Raw genomic sequence first — 27494 nt, forward strand, 5'->3', positions numbered from 1 at the left:
AGGGAAGAGAGAACGAAGTGACACTAAAATTAGTCATTAGTTGGGCTAAATAGACAAGACACACAGGGCGACACCCAAGAAAGGAATACTGCAAGCGCAGAAAACAGACGATCTGTAAAGACAAGTAACACCCACTTCCCTTCCACTGAGACTGGAAAAAGGGAAAGAGGAGGGCTAAATTTTAGCTAATATTAGCTAAATTTAGCTAATTAAAATAATTCTAGCTAATCTGAAGCAACCAATCCCTGCCTGTTCTGTTTTAAACATAAATGAAATCAAATGAACTTTGGACGGAAGTAGTGTGTGTATCAAGGATTAAAGCTGCTCCAGGAACCTGGCTCTCATTACCGGAGAAGAGCTGAGAGCAGACAGAACTGTCGATGACTTAGTGAACACTAACCACACAGCAGGCCCTGACCTAGGTGCCATCTGTCATGCTTACCTGGTGCCTTTTAGATGCTCACTCATCATGTTATCAAAACATAAAGCAGACCTTCACCTTCCTAAGACATGGACTTTCATTTTTAAATGATCTCTTTTTAATTTTTATTTATACATAAATTATAGCTTTTTACTCATAGTGGATAGATTTCATGTGGAATTTATTCCCTTTATTTAACAAAATTTAAGGTATTATGGTGTTTTTTTCTCAGTTAAATAGATACAGACTCAACCATTTCGAAAGGCGTGACACAGGCTACAGTCGTCTGGAAGGAACCTCAGCTGAGAAACCGCCTCCCCCAGACTGGCCTGTGGGAAAGCCTGGGGTACACTTCTCAATTGATGGTTGATTCGGGAGGGTCCATCCCACTGTGGGTGGTACCACCCTTGGGCTGATGGTCCTGGGCGCTAAAAGAAAACAGGCCGAGCAAGCTAGTCAGTAAGCAGTGTTCCTCTCTGGCCTCTGCATCAACTGCCTCCAGGTGCCCACCCTGGCTTACCTCGGTGATGGACTTACAAGCTACAAGATGAAGTTAGCCCTTTCCCTCTCCGTGTTGATTTTGGGAATGATATTTTATCACGACAACAGAGACCCTAACTAAGACAATCAGGTTGTACTGAAAACCCTTGGAGAAAAAAACACAGGAAAGACAATCTACTCCCAACAGAAGGAAATAAGGAAGATTTCAGCTCTAGGATGGAAAAGTCACAGATTCATATCAAACTAGGCTAATGCTTTTCTCTGTATATCTGTTAAGTAGCCCTTCAAGAGAAAAGGATCAGCAGGGCTACTTTGTTTTTGGGTTTGATTAGGTGATCCTCAATACACTGGGGTTTAATTCCCTTTTGTCACTACATGATTGGGCAATGTCATTTTTAAGTCATTTCAATGGCATTTTATAATCTGTTCTAGAAGAGAAAGAGAGATTAGAAGCCACAAATGAAGCACTCAGCAATCAGGGATGGAAATAAGACTTCTGTAGCTGAGCTAACGCATTACAAGACGGAAGTGTACATCTGGTTTCAATATTACTATGAATTCCCTGGCAAATTTAAAAAGAATTTCATTGTACAAAAACAAAAAGATGGTTTTGATAGGCTTTAGTCCTCTGGTTACTTTTGTTTCTAGAGTCATATGATTAGTATAATAATATGATACATTTAATATGTCACCATGTATATGGTTTTGATAAAAAATGCACCCACCAACTTGTCTCAAGGGCAAATGCATAAATGATTTTAAAATAAACAGAAATCCTTAATGTTTTTAGTCAGTAAAAGCCAATGCAAGTGAAGTTTTTTAAGTTTATACAAGATTAGGAATTTACATTTCTAAAAATGAGTCAAACTTACCTCATCTTTTTCATTTAATCATCTATGCACATGAAACAATGTGTCCACTCTGTATTTAATACTGTTAGCTCACAGGGATACTAAAAAATCATTGGGAGAGTGAAACTTAAAATCGGATAATAAATTATCCGATTTTAGGTTTCCCTTACATAATGATTTTACACGGGATCTTATTTAAATACCTTTATTTGTTTTGTGAGCATGTGTGTGTGAACGTACTATTGTCACACATGTGTATGGGGTTTACAGAGGCCAGGCCATCAGAGCCCGCCATGTGTGTGAATGTACTACTATTACACATGTGTGTGGGATTTGCAGAGGCCAGGGCATCGGAGCCCACCGTGTGTGTGAATGTACTATTGTCACACATGTGTATGGGGTTTGCGGAGGCCAGGCCATCAGAGCTCGCCATGTGTGTGAATGTACTACTATTACACACGTGTGTGGGATTTGCAGAGGCCAGGGCATCAGAGCCCGCCATGTGTGTGTGTGTGTGTGTGTGTGTGTGTGTGTGTGTGTGTGTGTGTGTGTGTGAATGTACTACTGTTACACACATGTGTGGGATTTGCAGAGGCCAGGCCATCAGAGCCCGCCGTGTGTGTGTGTGTGTGTGTGTGTGTGTGTGTGTGTGTGTGTGTGTGTGAATGTACTACTGTTACACACATGTGTGGGATTTGCAGAGGCCAGGCCATCAGAGCCCGCCGTGTATGAACTGGGAACTGAGCCCAGGACTGCTGCAAGAACCAGTTCTCCAGTCCACGTGCACAAGGTCTTCAAAACCGACCCAGGGCAGTTTTGTGTACCAAAACCAGGACTCATAAAACCCAAGCCACTTAACACACCTTCAAAGCCTTGAATATCGCACAGTTCCTGCCAACCTCAGCCATTTCGCTTCAGCATCTCCCCCACCGAGGGAAGCTTCACAGCTGAGACAACTTATCTGACTCATGAAGAGCAGTGACCAAGGAGAGAAGAAAATAGTATCAAATGCAAGGGTGATTGGCATAAAAACATATGCAGCCACCAGCCTAAGTGCCAGTCAAAGCATGAAAAGGGAAGTTTTAAAATGTGGTCTACATCCACAGTGGACCATAAATATAAACAAAACCATGTCAGTTACAAAAACAATGGAACTCTAGATCATCACATTCATTAGACAAAACAAGACATAAAGACGTGTATTACATGTTTTCTTCAATACCAAAACAATGAAAAATAAAGAGAGACAAGCCAGGGGCTGGTAAGATGGCTCATCAGGTAAAGACACTTGTCACTGAGCCTGAAGATCCAAGTTTAATACTCTGAACCCATATGGTGCTGTAACGGAAGGAGAAAATCTAACTCTCCAAAGCCTTCCTCTGACCTCCACGTGCAGCCATGGCACACACACATGCACACACGCACACATAAACAAGCAAACAAAGAGACATACAGTATAACGGGACTAGACTGGGGAAGGAAAAGGGAAGAGCGAAGCAAAGGCAGTAATACGATCAAAGCACATTCTGTGCATGTATGAAACTATCACACCGACAGTCATTATCTTAAAGACTATGCAAAATAATAAAGTGTGTGTGTGTGTGTGTGTGTGTGTGTGTGTGTGTGTGTGTGTGTGTGTTTCAGTAGCAGTGACTAGTTGTTGGGTTGTTTTGTTGTTGTTGTTGTTTTTCTGGAATTAAAATAGAGCACATGGGAAACGAAGACAAAATGGAAAGTCACACACTTACTGTGACCATACCTGAAATTTTAGAAAGAGAGCTCTTCAAAGTAGAAGAACCAAGATGTGGAGAAACTAGTTAGATAATTTTTACAGTAACACTAGAAGTTGCTGCAGTAGAAGCAGTTTAAAATCTAAGGGAGAGTTCCACAGCGCAATGAACAGCAAACACCTTTAATAAAACTAGAAAACCCAGAGAAGCAGAGAGACACCAGTGAGAGTCAATACTAAAGTGCAGCTACCGTCTGCTTCCACGACTGAGACTGCGAGACCCCGAGCCATATCCACAGTCCATCAGCCTCTCAGACCTGCCTAGACACCCGAGCGAGCACACCAACTGGTGGGGCTGCTCCAAAGCAGAGACTAACACGCACAGGCCTTGGGTTTGCTCCCCGGCCCTGGAGGAGTGAACTGGGAAAGACTGACACTCAAGGACTCAGAAATTCACATTTCTCTGAATATATTCGATGACCATTAAAAATACAAATAAATCAATACATCTGTACAATGTTTTTGTAGCTTTGATTTTAATGGTCAAAAATGGAAAAGCTGGAACTCATTTTATCCAAAAGAATGAAAACTATACAAGCATTCAGTAACACTCACATAAAACTTTCATGTATTAGTATGAGAAAGTATCTAAAATACATAATTAGAAAAGAAAAAAGGAACAAAAAGAAAAATGAGAAAAGGAAAGGCATACAATAACACATATCGGAGTTTTCTGAAGTCTAATGCTAGATGGCTACAATTTCAACAAACATAAAATTCTTAACTCATTATTAATTTAAAACAGAAGATGCAAACAGAATTTTTAAAGGACTTTTGCCTTAACAGTAATAAAGTAGTACTTCTTCATGATGCAGAATTCTGGCACTTATCATCTTTGTCCCTCACTGAGAGACACTGATGTAGGTAAGAAAAGTAATATGATTTTACACCCATTTTAGGATTAGGAGTCTCAAGTTGAGTGAAATTACACAATGCACCCAGGTAATCAACATCCCAGGCACTGAAGTTTGGTTTTTTGGCTCCACACCCAGAACTTCCACTAAAGAAATCATTCCAAATAACCACTCCAAATAACTCACAGGCTGCTGAGTCAGGGTTCCCCAGACAGGGGCTCCCTGCATATCTGGCTTGACAAATCACCTGCCTACAGAGGAATGCACACTAAGAAAATAGTGTATGAAGGTGGGCCTGACTCACAAAAGGGAAATAGAACTGTGAAAAATGCCAAGAAGAATAGCAACAAAGGAGGAAACTGGGCAACTTACCAAGAGAAGACAAGAGAATACCACTGTAAACCTAATGTGCTTAGTTAAGGTAAAAGAGATTGTCTATTTGGAGGACTATGTTGCAACAGGAAAAATCATAAAGAAAAGTGTTGATAATCCAATCAAAAATTTAGAAAAGATGTAATGAAGCATGAAGTGTACAATGTACTGAACTGGAGATTAAGACATGGTGGCACATGATTGCTATTAAAAATTCTGATGGTCTAATCATATAGTGCACGCTGTCATTTTTTTTTCATTCACTTTAAAGCTATTACTTGCTATACCGAAGAAAAGAAGAAAAGAGGAGGAGGAGGAGGAGGAGGAGGAGGAGGAGGAGGAATCACCTTCCATACAGAACACTCAACTCTGCTATGATCTGAATATGAAGCACCACCTCCTGAAACAAAGAGTCCTCAACTGAAGGCTTGGTGCCCAGCTGCTGGTACCACTGAGTTCAGGAATTCATCTACTGATGGACGGACTGACAGCTGAACACTAGGAGGTGGGGCCTTGCTGGAAAAGTAGCTAACTGTGGGGCAGGACCCTGATGAAGAGCTCTTGTCCCTCCCTCTGACCCAGTGCCGAGATGAGCGGCTCTACTCCTTACAGCTTCCCACCACGATGCTTCTGCCTGGTCACAGGCCTAAAAGCCGTGGAGCCAGGTTGTGGTGGTATTGTGTTCCCCAAAATATTGTGCACCCTAATAAACTTATCTGGGGTCAGAGACAAAACAGCCACAATATTAAACATAGAAGTCAGGCAGTGGTAGCACACACCTTTAATCCCAGCACTTGGGAGGCAGAGCTAGGCAGATCTCTGTGTGTCCAAGGATACAGCCAGCATGGAGACACACGCCTTTAATCTCAATACCAACCATAGAAGACCTGGAGGTCTGTATAGATGGGCAGTGACGAGGAGGTCATGTGGTTGGGTTTACAACCAATGAGAAGGCAGAACAGAAAGTCTATATAAAGACAAACACACAGGAAGTAGCTCTCTTGCTGAGGAGGACAGCAGCGGCAGTGAAGGGTAAGGTTTTTAGCTCTTAGCTATTGCTCTGACCTCTTGGGCTTTCATCTCTGCATTGGCTCTGTGTTTCTTATTTAACAAGACAGTTACATCTACACCAGGTGACCACATGAGCCAAAATTAATCTTCCTGCTTTGTTTAATTTCTGGTATTTTATAACCACGATGCAAGCTAACACTCTTCTCAGACCCTAGCACAGAAATGAACATGGAGCAATGCCTAGGACTAAGACTAAGCAGAGGGCTATGGACCCAAATGGAACTCTGGTCCTTAAGGCCCAGGAGTAGACTTCCTTGGAGAGTACACCTCTCACTGACAAGCGAGCAATGGGCTTTTTAAGAAACACCAACCTTTCTGTCTCTATTGTAAGGGAGAAAGTTAGGGGGCCCAACAGCTTTGACAATGCGGCTTTTTGTTTAGCAAATATAAAATAAAAATGTGTTCTTTTTGGCCGGTTTGCTCTCAGTCATCCTGCTCCTACTAATACAATCTGATTCCCTTATAGTCAATCACTACTTCTCCATATTCAGACCATGTCTTTGTCAACCTCATCACAGCCACAAGTGGAGCCAAATACCACATAACAGTGCTAATGCTCACAGTGATTGCTCAGAGAAAGTCACAGCCCATGCTGAAGCACTGAGGTACAAGACCATCACTCTAACTGTTGGATTTCTAACAAATACAGAATCCAGGACGTTGTTGGCAGCCATCTCGTAGCTAGGAAAAAAAAGCTGTCATTAATACGATGGTATTACAAAAAACAAACCCTATTCATTCCTTTGACCCTAAATCAAGGCACATACAACACTAATTTTACAAAGAATTTTAGTTACATTAGCAAACAGATTTCCTTTATGGTTTAAAAAAGAAAATATAAGGCTGGGCATGGTGGCACACATCAGCACTTGGGAGGCACAGGATGGCAGACCTCTGTAAATTCAAGGCCAGTCTAATCTAGATGGTGAGTTCTAGGCCAACCAAGTCTCTGTAGTGAGATTCTGTCTCAAAATAAATAAATAAAGAGTATAATGTAGTTTTCTATAACTTGTAACCAACAGTTCAAACTGATGCCTACAGCACCTAAATCCATGCAGTGCTGGTGCACACCTTTAGTCCCAGCACTCAGGAGATAGAGGCAGGTAGATCTCTATGAGTTCAAGGCCAGCCTGGTCTACAGAGTGAGTTCCAGGACAGCCAGGGCCATATAGTGTAATCAAAGGCTTTTCTGTCTCCCATCCCATCCCACAGTAGGCTTCCAAATAATCACTCAGAGGTTTATATGAGTTATAAATGCTCAGCCAGTAGCTCATGCTTATTACTAACTAGCTCTTACACTTAAATTAACCCATAATTCTTATCTAAGTTTGGCCACGTGGCTTGGTACCTTTTCTCAGTGTACCATTCTCATCTTGCTTCCTCTGCATCTCATTGGTGACTCCTGACTCCACCGTTCCTCTTCCCAGAAGTCTCCTAGTCTGGTCTCCCTGCCTATACTACCTGCATGGCTACTGGCTAATCAGTGTTTATTAAACCAATTCGAGTGACAAATCTTTACAGTGTACAAAAGCATTATCCCACAGCATTTCCCCCTTTTTGTCTAATTAAAAAGGAAGGTTTTTAACCTTAATATAGTAAAACAAAAACAGTTATACAGTAACAATATCCAATCCATTTGCATTTGACAAAATTAGAGAAAATACTTAATGACCTATCTTATCTTTGTGAGTCTAAAGTTATGTATCTAATTTATCTTTTATTATAACTAAAACAAACTATAACTATCTAGTCTTCAACTTCATCAAAGTCTCCAGAAAGATGTAATGTTACCTAATGACAGGGACATCAGGCTGCCTGGACAGTCACCCAAAGTTCCTCTGCAATGTTGGGGCATCCATCTTCCTTTTTGATTAGACAGAAAAGGGTAAGTGCTGGGACGGTCTTTCTGTACACTGTGAATATATGTTGCTACTACTGGTTGATAAAGAAGCTGCTTTGATCTATGGCAAGACAGGAGACAGCCAGGCAGGAAATCCAAGAGAGATACAGGCAGAAGAAAGGTAGGGTCTGAGGAGACACTGCAAGACCCCACATGAGAAGCAAGATATAATGGAACTCAGGTAAATACATGAAGATACACAGATTAATAGAAATGGGTTAATTTAACATGAATGAGCTAGTTAGTAATAAGCTGGGCCATAGACCAAACAACTTGTAATTAATATTAAGCCTCTGGATGTTTATTTGGGACTGAGTGGCTGTGGGACATAGAAAAACTTCCATCTACAACACAGAGAAACCCTGTCTTGAAAAACTGAAGAAAAAAATAGTTAACATGAAAGAGGGGGAGTTCCTAGAATAGAGATTTGTGCACATAGAAAAACTAACTCCAGAAATGCTAACCATTATTTGAATACCTAACAGTGAGAGATCTCTAAACTGACTCCCATTTTCTGCCCCCAGACAAAAGGAATGTAATATGTGAGGCCAGTGAAAGTACAATAAAATTGTCTTTTATAAGAAACATGGAGACTGTTTAAAGGTCTCCATTTTGTCTCTTTGCCTACTCTGCCCAAATTACATGTTTACTTCAAATTGAACTGATACTGTGTTCAGATTTCATTTCAGAAATCCTCAAATGCTTCAAATTCCATTATTTTTTATGATACATAATACAAACAGAATAGTGACCAAAACCCTTCAAAAATAATATGGAAGGTTACATGTAACACTTTATCTGAATACCAATCAAGCTTCACATTCCAGCTGCTTTATGATCCAAATTTCTCTCCCTCTCCCTTGTTTAAAAAAAAATACAAGGGAACAAGGGTTCTTGGGGATTCAGGATGAAAGAAACTGAAAAACGGCAGAGCACGTTTTCACTCCACGTCATCCCACCCAAAAGATGAGATCCAAGAGTATAAAGTATCCAAAGTTTAAGCAATAAAAAAGTTATAGGGTTCTTCTAGAAAAACAGAAACCTTCCTCTCAGCACAGAGTACATATATTAGGAAACATAACTAGAATATTTTAACTATTATTACATACAAGAGGGCAGAAAGAGTTTGTCTTTCATGAAATCTGGGCTGCACATGTCTGGCAAAGAACAAAAGATTAAGACTATCTCAAAGTCCCACAACTAGTGATCTAAAAATGAAAGCTTTCACTATTACACCACATGCAAATACACATATACATGCTGCTTATAATCCCTTGATTCTCAAAGAAAAGTGACAGTATACTGTGAAAATGGTCAGTAGGCAGACATTTAAAATCTTTTCCCACATGAAAAAAGAGATCACAAAACAACAACAAAAAAGTACTTAATACATAAGAAGTTGTAGATCCAGTATGAACTGTATCTATTTCACAAAGAGAAAGTATGCAGCAAATGACTGGAAAGACAAACATGAATTAGACCAGTAACACACGGGCAGATAGAAAGCCCCAGAAAAGCACATTATGGAATACAAGTCCACATATATCAAAAGACACCTATTATCAGAAATAAAATAACAGTGAGGCAAATTAAATCATAATAAGAATTTGGTATGCTTTAAAGAAAAAAACTTGTTTAAAGAAGCCCGTAATTAATATCAACATGGTAAACAGATTTTAAATGCTATAAATCTAGTGCTCAAATCAAAGCTGCTATGAACAATACACTAATTCTAAGGCTAGTGGGATCTTTGAACATCTGAATAGTCAGTGCCTGGCTTTACTGAAGAAACTCTTACTGTGCCTAAAATGTAACAGTAAATTCAAAGGACTGATGGTAAGTGCTAGAACTCTGTCCTTAGGTCTGTAGTTCTCTGCACATCTCTACCGCAACTTGATGGGTAAATTCATGACATGAAGACACTCCCTCCAATCTACAGGAGATAATACGATGGTGGCAATACCAACACATATAAGCAGGCTTTGTGTGCCAGGTGCTGCTCTGACAGTTCATCCACTTGGGTGTTCTCTTTAAAACACTCAATGATGTAGAGTAGTCTTAAGTCACTTAGTGCAGATGAAGAAACTAGGTCACAAAGAAATTAAAACACTTCCCCATGTTCACAGTAAGTGCATAGCATACGCATGATTTCAACCTAGGAATTCTGGTCCAGATTCCATGTTTTTGACAACTATAGGTCAGACCTATAAGACAGGTATTTTCTGTCTCCAAAACCTACTTTTACTCCTTTTTGACTCCACTTTTCCTGTGGAAAAAGGATTAACAACAGTTTTTGTAGTTGTCGAATCTTCTTAGGACAATTAAACACTACAACATGATGTGGACTATTCAGAAGAGCACCTGGCACGTTACAGGAAGCGCGTGTGCTGTTTTCACAGTATCTACCAAAGGACGAGAGCCAATGTCGAGACCGGCAGAACTCACCACGCAGGAAAGCCTTAATGCAGCAGCCTCCACCACTCTAAAGACATGATGATCAAAGAGAACTGGACTTTCCAGTCATTTCCTTTACAAAATAACAAGTCTACTCCAAGCCTCCAGAGAAAACATACATATTACACTGAATTCTAAACTCTTCAATCTTAAATTTCCTCTCCACTAGCTTCATTCCCCTAAACCAGACTACTATCACAGAAACAGTTTATCCTGGTAAAGACAGATTCTAAAATGTTCTCTAATAGAACAAAATAAATGTTACCTGTGTTTTGAGACAGAAAATTTACCTGGTAATTATCATCTGTACAGACAAATTTCTTTTTTGGTTTTGTTTTGTTTTGTTTTGTTTTTCGAGACAGGGTTTCTCTGTGTAACAGACCTGGCTGTCCTGGAACTTGATCTGCAGAACCTCGAACTCAGAGAGATCTGCCTGCCTCTGCCTCCCAAGTTCTGGGATTAAAGGTGTGCGCCACCACCACCCAGTGACAAATTCCAAATAGAGGACAGCTAAGTTATGGAGACTGAAAGCCCCACAGGGATCACTGGTCCAAGAACTAGTGATCTTCACCATGTAAATCTGGTTCTCCTTTTCTGTCTTAACAACTTTTGCACAGACTTGATCGTGTACTTCTAGTAAGGTTTCTCAAAGGTTGAGAAGAACTGCTAGAAGGACCCTAGCATGCGTACATGTGCTCAACTGTAATCGATTAGCAGGTTTCTCTGCAAAGTGCTTGGATTTGGGCTGGAGACTCAGTGGCTAACAGCAGCTGCTGCTCTTCCAGAGGACCTGGTACCCACTTGGTAGCTAACAACCACTTGTAACTCCAGTTCCGAGAGAGCCAACTCCCTCTTCCGGCCTGCACAGGTACTCACATGGTATACCACACATACATGGAAGCAAAATACTCATATCCACAAAACAAAATAAATGGATCTTTTTAAATGATATCCACTTAATGTTTCCTGAGTATAAAAGTAGATAGAATAGGCATATCGCAACTGAGGTGGAGATAGAATAACATCGACTCTACACAAAACCAAACCTGAAGGTATTTATTTAGCTGCTCATCTCCCCTCTAAGATTCCATAAATTGAGCATGGGAGAAATAAAGACAGAGAATGGGAACCAAGGGTAGAGGACGAGAAAGGAACAAGGAAGGAGAGGCAAGGGCAATGGAGGGGAAGAGAAGGAAGGTGAGAGGAAGGGAGGGGGATGAAGAGGAGGACAGAGGGATGGATGAAGGGAGGATGATTCAGAAAACAAAAAATTACTTCAAAAAAGAAAATGATTCTCGCAACAACATAAAAAGCATTTGCATGCATGCATTAGCATCACTATGCTATGGGAATGGAATAATAAAAATAAATTCTTGCAAACTACACTCTAACTGCTGAGTACACAGTCAGCTGATAGAGTCAGAAAATAAAGTACAATAAACCACCACTCTCACTTCCTTCTAACAAAGGCGAGTGATAAAAAGAGACAGTATCTTCTTGGTGTGTGCATATATGTGTATATAGATAGATATGGAGATACAGATCAACTTCATACATGTATCAATTGGATTAAACACAAATTATCATTGAATGAAGAACACAGGAAAAATTATCAAAGAAACTTTTTCCAAAGGTGAAGAAACACAGTGTTCATGCTGAAAGAATTTACTGTACCCTGAGCATAACTACTAAAAAGGATTTAAATTAAGCCCAGTCTTATACTCTTATCATATACTTTGTTCGTGTGAAATATCAGAAACATAAGGAAAAAGAAACAAAAGCCCCAAACTTCCAGGGGCAGTGAGACTCACAAATAAGTAAGACACTGACAGACACCACATCACATTAGCAATACCAGATTCTAGAAGAAAATGGAATGAAGTCTCACAATTTGAAGAGAAAAATATCTTTTATTTAAAATTTGCATAGGCTAACTACCAACCAAATTAAAGATAGTTTCAGATATGCAAGAACTCAAATAATGAACTTCTTATTGCATAAAGAAGACAGTTTAGTTAGAATAAAAAGCAAGGGGAAAACAGGAAATATGTAAGAAAATGGTGGCACTGACCCAGGAATCCAGTGGGAGGAAAGCCCAAGGTTGCAGCTGTACCGCAGACCTAAAAGGCAACGAGTCTACATCAGAACAGGAAGTCAAGAAGCTCCAAGAAAGACTCCTCAAGAAAGTACCCACACATTTCGAGAAACAGACACAGTGAGGAGCAAACGGAAAACTTGAGAAAACCACAAAGATGGCACGCACGGCTTTGGTCACCATGGGAAAACAAGCAGGAAAATCTCCAACAAAAACAAATGTAAAAGTAACAGAGACCATCAAGTATATGGCAATGATCCCAAGGAACTGATTAAGAAAGGAAAATCCATCTAAACCAGATGCTGAGACCATTCTCCTTGGGTGAGCTAGGGGTTACACTGGCCTTTAGAGACAGAAACAGAATTTTAATACCCTTATTTCCTTTCCTAAGCTACTTTCTACCCCCCTCATCTGATCCATTCATTCTTTACATCTCCAATTCTTTAAGTATTTACTGAGCATCCTACTTGCTAAGCACTGTTCAGAAGCTAGAGATAAAACGACCAAAATAAGCCACAAAGTGTGCCCTGTGGAATGGATTCAATGATTTATTCTCTTGAAAATCTGCTAAGCAACTATTTTTCTCTGAACTATATCAGGCTAAACACTTCTCCCTTTCTGCTTTTGAAGAACACTTAATTCTTTACAGAACTGCTCTTATCATTTTACATTACCATCTAAGATGTAAAAAATATAAAAACATTTATTAGTATCATTTACACCTCCAGTGAGGTGTACTAGCCTCTACCAATAAATGTGTTCAAAGCATTCCATTCAATTGACAGACTTGCAAAGTACCATAAAACATTATTAATAACTTAACAGATGAGGAAGCTGAATTCCTTTCCAGTCAGTTATCTTCCCAGGTCATCAGTCTAGTTCATAGAAAAATTAAAACTTAAATTCATCATGTTGATGGTCTCCAATCAATATATATAAAATATATATTTGAATGAAAATAAGTAGCCAAAACAAAAATGAACTTAAAGCTGAGAGAATAACCATGGGAAACTTCTTAGAATGTTTCCAAGCACAGAATAAACCTCTAAGATACAGACTTTCTTCCACATGTCAATGCACAGCTTCATAATCACATATGGATCATCTTGAAAACCTCTAATCCAAACTGTAACTCATCTTTAAAAAGCTTCAATTTCACAGCAATATATAATGTTTAAGATGTATAAATGTTTAGAGATGCTAAATGGCACTTAATATAACTAGTTATTTTTAAATTCCTTCAAAAGGAACTTTCTAATATTAATTGCATAAATATGTTAAATTACTTTTTAAATGAAAAATTAATAATAATAATAATGCTTACATTAAGTTGCCCTTAGAACAAAAGAACACAGCTCTTGTTTGTGAGGCAAAGGAGGTCTAGATTAAAGCTTTCAAGGTAGACATTTTTTAACAAATTTTTTAGCAAAGAGTTAAACCCAAAAATACTACATAACTTCCACAACAGTCAGAGAACCAATACAACACACCCTGGTGTTTCACATATACCAAAGTTAATAGCATGACACATTTTTCACATTGGACTTTCTTTGACATATAGTCATATTTAATAATTTCCATTATAATACCAAAATGTAATATCCATGCAAATTACAACCTATCCTTATAACATCAAATAGATGGGTAGTTATTTTATATTCACAGGAGGAACAGTCAATTGATCTTGTCAATTCAATAAACATTTATTAAAGACTTGCTGGATGTGAGTATCTCTTCTAGGGACTTCAAATATTTCCTAGAAGAATATATTAAAATTCCTGGGGAAGGCATCCATAACTACTCTTCTCCCAAACATGAAAAGAGACTAAATAAATGTGATTTCCAAGTATATGACAAAATAGCTGGGCTAACTAAAGAGAAGAGTCACCAAACCTAAAAGACAGTATGAAAATACTGAGCAAAATTTAAAAAAAAAAATCCATTACTAAGTAAGTGTGATATCAAAATTCTGTGATGTGTTTACGAAGCCAATCTCAAAATTCTGGAATTTAAGTCATATGTACAAACTCCACCCTCAATAATTACAAATTAAAGGATTCAAATAACACTGACCAGTGACTTCAGTAATACCACAGAATCAGGCAAAAAGTGTCACCCACTAGAACACAGGAGTGTCACTCTAACCTGAGTTCTGGTTGTCACAACTGCTGTGGGATGTCCTGTATGCTGTGAACATATGTTGCTATGATTGATAAATAAAATGCTGATTAGCCAGTAGCCAGGCAGGAAGGATAGTGTAGGCAGGACAAGGAGAGAGGAGAATTCTGGGAGGTGGAAGGCTGAGGCACAGAGACGCTGCCAGCCACCATGAGGAGAAAAGCATGATGTAAGATACCGGTAAGCCACAAGCCATGTGGCAACTTATAGATTAATTGAAATGGGTTAATTTAAGATATAAGAACAGATAGTAAGAAGCCTGCCACGGCCATACAGTTTATAAGTAATATAAGTGTGTTTACTTGGGGGACACGAATGGGAGAGATTTGTCCCAACTGCTGGCAGGCCAGGACACAGGAATACTTCAGCTACACACTACCATTAACTTCCAGGCACACTCACTGCCATCTGGTGACTCTGGCCTGCCTTTTGTCAAGATCAACACTAAACTGATAATTCCCACCTTACAACTCACCCCCAGTTATAATCACAGGGAGACACCTAATTAACACCAAGCTTCACCCTATACTTTGATCTTTTCTTGTATGTTTCCCAAAGAAAAAGTGCAAGTCAAGTTTTGCAGATTCTTGTTAATATCTATGCTCACAATCAGATAACTCCTAACTTTTTAAAAAGGTATTTCAAGCAAACTGTCAAACATGTCATGCAAACTGATCAAAATGGCCAAGAAGAACAAAGGCAAAGGATGACACAAAGAGAGGAAGTTAGACACACTCAGCTTGCCTACTAGTCAGAACAGGCACATGACAGGCAGGCTGCAATAGCTGTCATCCACTGCTCTCCTTCAAGAACTATGCTGACACAGCAGCTCTCAACCTGTGGGGTGCAACCCCTTTGGGGGTCACGTATCAGATATCCTGCATATCGGGTATTTACATTACAATTCATAACAGTAAGTAGCAAAATAACAGTTATGAAGTAGCAACGAAAATAATTTTATGGTTGGGGTCAGCACCACACCAGGTGTAGCTGAAGGGTCAGGGCAGTAGGAAGGTTGAGAACCACTGCTCTAGAAGATTTAATCCAATTAATCAATGGATTGCTATGCAGATACAAACTGCTTAAGAATAAAGGTCATTTTCAAGTAAGATATCATGTTTTGTTGCTGTTTGGTTGATTGGCTGTTGACAGTCCTGCTATGCAGCTCAGAATTCTCCTGCCTCAGCTTCCTGCACATGGTAGAACTATAAGAATAAGAAAAGAGAGAGAGAGTTTTAAGCTAGGAATTTATGGATGAAAAGTATGCAAATTCACCAAGCCAGGAAACTGAGAAGACAAGGTAACAGAAGATACCAAATGGCTGAAGATGAGTTCATTCTCTGCCCTACCAACCTGCCCTTATTTACAGGGCAGTATTCCATAGCGTACGACTGAACAGTGGCAGGTTGTAAAACAGGAGGGAGGCAAGATATAAACAGTGCTTATTCCACAGGCCAGATAATCACAAACTTAAATGTTTCTTAGAAGGCATGTAACTTAAGTTAGGTTTGCTTTTACTTGTGCTTTTATTTTCAGATTTTCAAAGAAATACTTGATCAAATTTTTAAATCAATAACTTCAATTCCAAAAATAAGCACAATGCCAGGAAACACATTAGAACCTTCCAAGTCACTGCTGGACAAACAAGCAACAACAAAGACCACAGGCTCTACTGTCAACTTGCTAAGCAATCGCTTAGTTCTAATCTCTTTTTTAAAGAAAAAAGTATTGTGTTGAGAAGCTCACCCATGAATATGTATTTATATCATTTCCACCCACCCCTCTCCAACTCCTCCTGTGTCCCTCCCCCACTCGCTCTCAAATTCTCAAATTCATGACCTCTTCTTCTATTAATTTTTACTGTTACACATTTATATGTTTCTTCTTTATACTAGACGTGCTATCTGTGAATTCAGTCAAGGTGAAGAAACTTCCAATAGAGGTACTTACCTCCATAGTCCCCTGAGTAAGATTACTACTAAAATGGCTGTGATCTTTAGTACATAACAATCAAGTGAACATCGTTTAAATCAGAATACACCAAAGCTGTGTAAGAGGACTAATCTGTGAGTCACATGAGCACCAATGTGACCTGCTTCTCAATACATACTTGACTGTTTTTATTCACACTTCTAAGATAATCACAGAAATAGGAAATTCAATGATCATGCATTGAATTTTAGTTTTCAAATTTATAAAGTTTAAACTGTAATGAAGTTTTATATCCACATGTTATATATGAATTCATTTTTGTGAATATAAACATAGGAAAAGCCATTTCAAAGGCATAACAGACAAACATGCATGACAGGGCCAATTGAATAAACCAGTATCTATGAAATCTACACTCATAACAAACCCAAAATACAAGGAAAGGCCTTCTTGGGTCAAGATTAAAACTTTTAAAATTATTTAAAAGATTAAGAGAAAAAGGCCAGAGGGATAGCTCAACAGTTAAGAGCACTGGCTGCTCTTGCAGAGGACATAGATCCAGTTCTCAGCAACCATCCTGCTGTCCACAACCTTCTGTAACTATAGTCTCAAGGGATCTGACATCACCTTCTGACCTCTTCACACACCAGGCACACACATAGTATACATACATACACGCAGGTAGATACTCATATACATGTTGTGAGAATTCATTTTGTTCCCCCAATGACCTTTGGGCTATCTGGTCCGATGGGCGTGGCCCTTTCTGGGTAGGTGACCAGTTAAAACTGAGGAAGGGGCACGCTGGCTCTCTCTAGGGTAATCGGAGACCGGACAGTTGGTTCCCTTCATCCCTGGGCACAACAGAGGACAACGACAGCGGTTTACTTTGTTCTGTATCTGGGAGTGTATTATCCCCATTTAATAACTTAATAAATTCTTGATATCCCCCCACCCCCCACCCCCGCCTTCATGGCTGATGGTGGGCTTCCCACACCCCACTGAGCCCTGAGCATTCCCAACTGGGATCCCTAAGAGCGCCTGTCTGCCCCGAGCCCCTGAGAGCCCGTATGCCAGGCAAGCAGCCCCGATTGGCTCTGCTAGCGAGCACAGGTGCTGAAGCAGGTGTCCAGCCCAATCCACCCCACGGCCTCGGAGCGCCCACCTTCCAAGGCAGAATAGCCCACTTGTGGCAGCACCGTGCCCTGCCCACGGAGGCCAGCAGCTGGTGGCACACGGCTGTGGAAAAGCTGCCTACCCCGCCCTGCAGTTGGTCTGTGCTCCCAGCTCGGCTAAGCCTGCATGGATTTTTTACATCCCTGCTCCTAATTTGGAGCAGCACCTATAGCAGGCTGACTTACGGCATTCATGTCACCCCCAAGCCCTTGGACCAGGTGCATCCATGTATGTGCTCCAGAGCCGGCCCATGAAGTCCAGCGGTCTGCTTGAACCTTCCATTTTCGCATGCCCCCCCCTCCCTCAAATAGATTCTGCCTCGCTTCAGCACGGGGTCAGAGCCTAAGAATTCTCAGCTGCTTTCTCTAACCAAATCCGTCCAGCGTAGTTCCTGTAAGTTTTGCTTGGAACTCACAAGTCAGTCGACTTTGGGAGCACCAAGCCAGAGCCAAGCTACAGAGTCCCAGAACCTGCTCCGGTGCCACACCTGGGACACCTGCTGGCCAAACAGCGTTATTACAACCTAAAACCCTTGCACAAACCAGCCATCCAAATCTGCCTGGTTAATTAAGAGCTTTACACCTAGGACAATCTTCTAAGGATTTTAGCTGAGGTAAATTACTTGATAACTTTAAACTTTAAACTGATAATAAATAAATAAATAAATAAATAAATAAATAAATAAATAAATAAATAAATAAATAAATAAATAAATAGGTAGATAAATAAATAAATAAATAAATAAATAAATAAATAAATAAATAAGCAAACAAATAAATAAATAGTTTTTTTACAAATTTGTAAACTTCTTCCAAGTCAATGGCAGGTAACACTACAATGCAGGAAATTAGACACCTGCTTATTTCTGTTATGGATGGCATGCTAGAAGAGATAAAAAACCTAGTTGGGATATACACATTTTTAGCTATAATTGCTACTAGTCTGACAATTCATATCATATCCTTTAAAAATGGTTTAATAACAGTGCTGAAGATGAGAAACTGACTGAAATGAAGAGGACTCTGAAAAGTGGTAATGAGAAACTAGCAGACAAAACACATTCTGTGGAGAATGGTTATGATGAATCGGCAGACAGAACATTGGTTCTGGAAGGTAATAAGCATGCCATACAGATAATCTCTAAGGATGACAAAGTAGCCTTGATGAATAAGATAAAATCTTTGGAATTATATATGAATCATGAGAACAAGAAACTGACCAATTTAATGAAGGCTTTGGAAGCTTTCACTGTTCAGGAGGTTCAGACCTACAGAAGGCAGTTACAAATAGATTTTAAGCCTTAGAAGAACTTGTTAAAACTGATAAAAAGAGCATTAAGGGACAGAAGAAATAAGTTAGAGGGGAATTAACCAACCAGTACCTTACAGAGTTAGAGGTGAGCTGCTAGGGCGCATACCTGCTATGATTTATTCTGTTACTGTTTGTGAAAGGCCATCAAATAACAATTATCCTGAAGGATATGCAGACTGCAAATGGAAACCTACACATATGAGAGATTTAAAAGATATTAGGAAGCAAGAGTTTCCTATGGTATGCATTCAGCATATATGAGGCAGATGCTTAATATGTGGTTCTCTAGGAATAGAATCACTCCAATAGTCTCAGCAGTATTAGAATACGGTCCTCAGGTACAATGGAAAAGCTGGTTGAAAGAAGAAGAAGCTAAGGCCCTTGAACAACAAAGTAAGATTAGAGGTTTTGAGATTTCCCAAAATCAAATTCTTGGAGAGGGCCATTAGGCTGATGTAAATAATAGGCTACCTTTGGCCTATTATTTACATCAGTACACCTTGTCCCTATGTTGTATGGCAGCCTTAAATGCTTGGGATCAGATTTAAGAATCAAGAAAAAGAACTGAGCCATTTACTAAAGTCATACAAGGCTCAAAAGAACTCTTTACTGACGTTTTCCAAAGACTGACTAAAGCTGTAAATAACATAATATCAGATCAAGAAGTTAGATGAGTACTAGTTGAATCTTTGGCTTTTGAAAATGCTAATTTAGAATGCAAAAAGATAATTCCACCTTTAAAGGTCAGATCGACACCATAGAAGAATGAATCCAAAATACTGTCAATATTGAGTCCCATAATTATAGTGATGAGGCTTGGATAGGAGAGGTGATTTCCAAAGACCTGAAGAGACATCCAAGTGTCAAATGTTTTAATTGTGGTAAACAAGGCCATTTAAAGAGAATTGTGTACAAGGCATTCCTAGAAACAATGTTTCTAGGAATGCTCAAAACAGAAGGCCCCAACCTGGATTATGCAGATGAGGCAAAGGTCAACACTGAATCAATGAATGCTGGTCAACAACAAACAAGATAATCTTTTATCATCCTTGGGGGAGCCTCTCACAGGTCCCCAAGTCGAATGTGGTCCAGTCATTCCCAGTCACTGTGGAGGAAGCTCCTCCCCAAAACAATTAGAGAATCCAGTGCCTATTGTAAAAACCATACTGCTCTGGATGATAGAATAGCTTTGGGAGATGAATCAAAAATTCCAGGGGGATCCATAAAATGAATACTTTGGCAACTTCTATAAATAATCAGACCAAAGCTAAGGGTACAAATAAGTAACATTACAATTGAGGGCTTGCTGGTAACATTACAATTGAGGGCTTGCTGAACATAGGAGTGGATGTGACTATAATTACACCAGAATCATGGCATCCAAATTGGCCTCTCCAGGAGGTAGATGCTCAGTTCTTGAGGACTGGAACCCTATCTCAGGTAAAACAAAGTATGAGATGGCTTCAATGCATAGGGCTAGAAAGGCAGAGAGGAAAGTTGAGGCCATATGTGGCTAATAGAGCAGTGAATCTATGGGGTCGTGATCTGTGACAGCAGTGGAATACTCAGATTAATATTCCTCCAATCTCAGAAGCGGATCATAAACCAAATCATGTTTCTGGGAAGAATATTATAAGTAGTCACTGAACATTCAGTTTGTACAAAAACAGGGCACAACAACTGCTGATCTCTCCAAGGTATCAACAGCCTCACCTTTAAAATGGTTAAATGACAAACCTGTCTGGGTTAGGCAGTGGCCTATGACCTCAGAGGAACTGCAGGCCTTAGAACAGCTGGTTCAGGAGCAACTAAATGCTTGATATATTGAAGAATCTACCAGCCCTTGGAATTCTCCTCTATTTGTTATTAAAAAGAAATCTGGAAAACAAAGAATGCTGATAGATATGAGAGCCATAAATAAAGTAATTCAGCTGATGGGCTCTCTACACTCTGGAACACCTTTGCCTTCTATGTTATCTATAGAATAGCCTATTAGAGTTATTAACTGAAAATTGATTTTTTTTTCTTCACTATACCTTTACAAGAAAAGGATAAAGAAAAATTTGCCTTCACAGTATCTACTTAAGAGATAGCAATGGGCTGGGCGTTAGTGGTGCACGCCTTTAATCCCAGCACTCAGGAGGCAGAGCCAGGCGGATCTCTGTGAGTTCAAGGCCAGCCTGGGCTACCAAGTGAGTTCCAGGAAAAGGCGCAAAGCTACACAGGGAAACCCTGTCTCGAAAAAACCAAAAAAAAAAAAAAAAAAAAGAGAGAGATAGCAATGGAAGGTTCTCCCACAGGGAATGTTAAATAGTCCCACCATGTGCCAATATTTTGTGCAAAGAGTAATTCGCTTACAGTTTCCACAATCTATAATTTACCATAAATGGATATTTTATTAGCTGATTCACAGGTAGATACTTTAGAAAAAATGTTCAAGGAAATAAAATTTTGCCTCAGGGGGATTACAAATTGCTCCTGAAAAAATACAAAGAGGAGATTCTATGAATTATTTAAGATATAAATAAAAAATAAGTCTACAAAAAATTCAACCTCAAAATGTACAAATCAGGAGAAATGATTGCGGACTCTTAATGACTTTCAAAAATTGCTAGGTGACATTTTCAATTTACAGTCCACTACTGAGATAAAAACTGATTGAGTAATTCGTTCAAAACCTTGGATGGTGACAAGGACTTAAATAGTCCAAGAGAATTATCTGCTGAAGCTAAGAGAGAATTGGCTTAGATGGAAAAGATATTACAGGAGGCACATGTGGATCGTGCGGATCTAGATCTTAACTACATTCTGATCACATTACCCTCTATGTATTCCCCTACAGGGCTTTTAATGTAGAGGGAAGATACTATATTGGAAGGGATATTTCTATCACATAAACAGAGTAAGAAATTAAAGACATTGTTGAAAAGATTTCTGATTTGATTTTCAAAGGAAAATTAAGATTTCATCAATTGACAGGAAAAGACCCAGCAGAAATCATAGTACTTTTAACTAATGAGGAAATTTCCTCTTTATGGACAGAAAATGAATATTGACAAAGAGCCTGCAGTAATTTTGGGGGTGAGATTAACAACAGTTATCCCAAAAGCAAGAGACTTAAATTCACAAAAAGAACCTGTTGGGTACTTCCTCACATTGTATGGAGAACACCAATCTCTGGAGTCTCTACATTCTATACTGATGCAAATAAATCAGGAAAGGCAGGACAAAAATCAGGAGATTAAGTAAAGTGGTTCAAAGCCCTTATGATTCTGTATAAAGTCAGAATTGTATGCCATTCTTATGGTACTAATGGACTTTACAGAACCTCTCAATACAGTTACTGATTCTCAATATGCTGAAAGAGTTGTTTTACATATTGAAACCACTGAGTTTATTCCTAATAAAACAGAATTAACTTTGTTATTTATACAACTGCAGGAAACAGAAATAGGAATCATCTCATTCATACATATATATATATATATATATATATATATATATATATATACACACACACACACACACACACACACACACACATATTACACATTAGATTCCTGATGGGTCTGCCAGGCCCTCTAGCACAAGGTAATGATGAAATTGATCAGTTATTAATAAGAAATGTGCTGGAGGCCTCAGAATTTCATAAAAAAAAAATACTACATCAACAGCAAAAATGTGAAAAAGGATTTTTCCATCACTTGGCAACACACCAAGAAAACTGTGAAAAAAGTCCTACTTGTTCCTTCTATAACCAAACTCCATTACCTGCAGGAAGTAACTCTAAAGCTATACAAAGAAATGAAATTTGGCAAATGGATGTGTTTCATTTTGCAGAATTTGGTAAATTAAAATATACCATACAATAGATACATTTTTCAGGATTTCGATGGGCACCTGCTTTGAGTTCTGAAAAGGCTGATTCTGCAATTACACACCTATTAGAAGTCATGGCCATCATGGGTATACCTGTACAAATTAAGAGTGACAATGCTCCAGCATATATGTCTAGTAAAATGAAACAGTTTTTTGCATATTATAATATAAAGCATATTACAGGCATACCACACAATCCTACAGGACAAGCAGTTGTAGAAAGATCTAATTGCACTTTAAAGAAAATGCTTAATAAACTAAAAGGGAGAACTAAGATCCCCTAGAGATAAATTGCATAATGTCTTATTAACCTTGAATTTTCTTAATCCTAATGAGAAAAGGAACAACAGCAGCAGAAAGACACTGGATAATAGAAAAAAAAAAACTACTGAGTGAAATCAATCTGTATACTTCAAAGTTGTGTTGACCTCAGAGTGAAAAACCAAGATATGTGCTACATTGCAGAAGGGGTTTCGCTTTTGTTTCCATGGGAGAAGAAAAGCTATGGATACCATCAAAATTAATATAGGTTCTATTTGAACAGGAGAGACCTCTTAATAAGGAGAAGAGATAGCTCATCCACCAATGTGACAATTCTACAAGTCAAAAGGAAAACCCACCAAATAAAATAAGGGTCAGAGCAGATTTCTATTTTTGTCTTTACAGGAAAATAGAAATACCCATTTTCAAAAAGTCAAAAGACCTTGGACATTTAGATGCCTAAGGAAGAAGGAAAAGCTATTCAGAAAAAAAATTATCAAGCAAAGAAAAATCTGACTAATGGTACCAATATTATCTACAGTGTAAAAATCTCACTACCTAAACATTAATATCTCTTTACTTCTCAGAAAAGTTATAGTCCCAACTTACTTAAAAATTACAGCTGGCTTTGGAGTTGAAGCATGGCTTTCTCCTTTTCTAAATCCAAGCATATTGTTAAAAGACAAATTTAGAGTTTCTGTCTCATATCAGAAGAGCCACCTGGTGTGGGACAGAAGAAAACCAAAATCTAGGGACTATTTTTGTTACAAATCTCTTTCTCCTCATACTTATTTTTGATTCTTTAGAACCTTTCTTTAGATATATTACTGTCTTAAAATTTACACTTTCTGTCTTGATATTAATAATTTTTAAGTTTTCCACAGGGAACAATAAATTTTTCCTAACAGATATCACTCTGAAGTCTCCAGAAGGAAGATGGGGCCCCACAACAACAATTCTACCTGGTTCATAATGATGCCACTGAGCCGTTAAACATCACTTAAAGATCAGCTTTGGACAGCAAACTGCTCAGCACGGTTCCAAGGTGGCTAGCTGGGATGGTCCACCATCTTACTCCTCTATCCAGAACTTCAAATAAGCTTTACTCTGCTCTGAGACTGGATACAAATGTTACAGCTAGTCCTCAGGGGACTTAACCACTGTTCTAGGTGTTTTGTTTTTTTTTTGTTTTTTTTTTTGGTTTTTCGAGACAGGGTTTCTCTGTGTAGCTTTGTGCCTTTCCTGAATCTCACTCTGTAGACCAGGCTGGCCTCCAACTCACAGAGATCCGCCTGCCTCTGCCTCCCGAGTGCTGGGATTAAAGGCGTGCGCCACCACCGCCCGGCTCTAGTTTCGTACAGGATCCCACATGGCCCCCAACAGCAGGAAACAATTCTAAGAAAATGACACGCCCCTCTCCCAACAGGTTTTTGTTTTCTCAGGGTTATCCATAATCGTCATCTGCTAGGAGTTGGTTATAAGCTGTTATAGGGTTGGGGGCAGAACAATAAAGTTAGATCAGGAATCTCATTTGGAATAGAAAAAAGGGGGAAAGGTTGGATAGGAAATAAAGTAGATTATTGTATCCACTTGTAAACTAAATTAACAACTATCAGTTTTACATAATTTGTATTAGTATGGATTCTTGTACATTAATACAAACATAAAATTATTTTTGTAATTCTGTTTAAAATTATTTGTATACTGATACAAATTCAAAACCATATTTGTCATGTTGTACATATGTTCCTACTTCTGTTTAAAATATTTTTGCATATTGATACAAATGTAAAATTTTATTTGTCATACTGTATGTATGTTCTACTTCTGTTTAGGATATTTTATATATTGATACAAATTAAGGATTTTTTTTCATATTGCACTATACATTTCTATGTCTGATTAAGATATTTTTGTATATAACCAAATTTGAGGTCATTGTCCTTATACTGTACATCTGTTTAAAGACTGTTTATTTTTATAATGTGAAGCTTTAGTCTTTAAGCTACATATATTAAGAATTACAAGTTAATAGTCACCCATGCTTGTCAAACTTATAGCCATGTTAGTTAGGTTTTCTAGAAAAACAGATATATTTCAGATGGATAGGTAATCTTCAAACACTTCAAAGATCCAGAGAATATGACATTTAAATGTTTAATAACTTAGAATTCTGTTGACATGAGACATGATTGCTTCTGGCAGCACTGATCTACTCCCGAGAAGATGATGGGTATCGAAGACACTCCATATGGAGTTTGTCTTCTTCTTGGCAAAAATGGCCTGTTGAGCAAAGAACTGCCCTTGCCTCAACTGCTGACAGTAAGCATGTTGTCCAATCCGGACAAGCAGGACAAGGAAAAGCAACTGCTGAACCTTGCCAAGACAGGATAGTACAATTTTCCAAATTTTCCTGCTTCTGAAAAAGGTCTGTCAGATATTCTAGGTCTGTAGCCAATATGGATGCCCCAACGTTGCAGAGAAACATTGGGTGACTGTCGAGGCAGCCAACTGTTTCTGTCATTTCTTGTATTTTTCAGAAATTGCTTGTTTGCACTTCCTATTTACTCAGGTAATATTATTTTCCATCTCAGGTCTTTGATGGGGTTAAAGACTAGATAGCTACAGTTAGAATTCTCTCATATTTTAGCTAAGAGCATATCAGGTACAAGATTTAGATTTTTCAGGATAGGACAGCTATTGGAGTAATTTCTGTAACTTGCTAATTACCTTTGGCCTGGACATTTAGTATGTGCTTCTTGCTTGATGTTGTTCCTGTTGATTGTAATTCCATTCCTGTTTATATTATTGTCCTTTCTTTATTCGGAACTATACTTGATAATTGTTCTTATTGTATATAGCTATGTGTTAGAACACATTTATTTAGACAAAATAGGGGAAGTGTTGTGGAAATCCATTCTGTTCAACCAATGACCTTTTGGTTATCTGGCCTGATGGGCACGGCCCTTTCTGGGTATGTGACTAGTTAAAACTGAGGGGGGGTGCGCTTGCTCTCTCTTGGGCAGTTGGAGACCAGACAGTTGGTTCCCTTTACCCCTGGACAGAACAGAGGACAATGACAGCAGTTTACTTTGTTCTGTATCCATGAGTGTATTATCCCCATTTTATATCTTAATAAATTCTTGTTCATCTTTAACAGACTCTCATGGGATCACATAACATATGTGTGTATACATTTTATATACATATATGTATATATGTATATAAAATGTATGATGAAAACAAAAATATATATAATAAAATTTTTTAAAAAAGAAAAGATAAAAAAAGGAAGGACTAGTGCTTTGGACAAGAACCAATACAAAGAATCAAACAGGACCTTATTAGTTCAATTACAAGAAGGGTATCTATCCAGTAGAAAGTAAAGAAACAAATAATTGGTAAAAATCAAGCAACAGGTGTAGATGTAACCAACCATCTTTTTAAATAAGAAACACAGAACCAATGCAAAGAAGAAAGTCAAGAGGTCAGAGCTAAGAGCTAAAACCTTACCCTTCCTCCTGCGGTGGTCCTACCTCTCCGAACCAGAGCTACCCCTGTGTTAAAGTCTTTATATAGAGTTCCTGTCCTGCCTTCTCATTGTGACCAGGACGAGGCTGTGTGTGACCAGGACAAGGAGGCTGTGTGTGACCAGGACAAGGAGGCTGTGTGTGACCAGGACAAGGAGGCTGGGTGTGACCAGGACAAGGAGGCTGGGTGTGACCAGGACAAGGCTGGGTGTGACCAGTCAGGTACAGAAGTGTAGGTGTTGAAGTTGCTGTTGTTGTTTTACTCTTTTGGCTCTTTGGGGGCCCACCACCCAGCTCCCAAATGAGCACATGGAGATTTACTATTATTTATAAATGCCCAGCCTTAGCTTGGCTTATTTCTAGTCAGCTTTTCTTAAATTATCCAGTCTACCTTTTGCCTCTGGGCTTCTATCTTTATCCTGTATACCTTTCTTTCCTTCTTACTCCGTGGCTGGCTGTGTGGCTGGGCGGCTGGCCCCTGGAGTCCTGGGCTTCTATCTTTATCCTGTATACCTTTCTTTACTCTTACTCCGTGGCTGGCTGTGTGGCTGGGCGGCTGGCCCCTGGAGTCCTGGGCTTCTATCTTTATCCTGTATACCTTTCTTTCCTTCTTACTCCGTGGCTGGCTGTGTGGCTGGGCGGCTGGCCCCTGGAGTCCTCCTCCTTCTCTTACTCCTAGATCCTTTCTTCCTAGCTTTCTCCTCCTATTTTATCCTCTCTGCCTGCCAGCTCCCCCTATCCTTTCTCCTGCTTTGTTATTGGCGGTTCAGCTCTTTATTAGACCATCAAGTGTTTTAGACAGGCAAAGTAACACTGCTTCACAGAGTTAAACAAATGCAACATAAAAGAATGCTGCACATCTTTGCATCATTAAACAAATGTTCCACAGCATAAACAAATGTAACACATCTTAAAATAA

General features: G+C 39.0%; 1 protein-coding gene across 3 annotated transcripts in view; it reads right to left on the reverse strand.

Moving 5' to 3' along the window:
• Positions 1–27494, reverse strand: part of Stk3 (serine/threonine kinase 3) — a 244072-nt gene that overhangs the window by 175477 nt on the left and 41101 nt on the right. Inside the window, exon 6 of one of the 3 annotated variants that reach the window (XM_052747607.1) lies at positions 12285–12333. The exons of the other annotated variants lie outside the window; for them this stretch is intronic. Coding sequence (XP_052603567.1) covers positions 12285–12333 — 49 coding nt within the window. The remainder of the gene's footprint in view (positions 1–12284; positions 12334–27494) is intronic. 3 annotated transcript variants of the gene reach the window in all.

The sequence above is a fragment of the Peromyscus californicus genome, unplaced genomic scaffold (genome assembly GCF_007827085.1).
Source record: "Peromyscus californicus insignis strain IS unplaced genomic scaffold, ASM782708v3 Scaffold_20__1_contigs__length_68692818, whole genome shotgun sequence".
NCBI classification, from domain to species: Eukaryota; Metazoa; Chordata; class Mammalia; order Rodentia; family Cricetidae; genus Peromyscus; species Peromyscus californicus.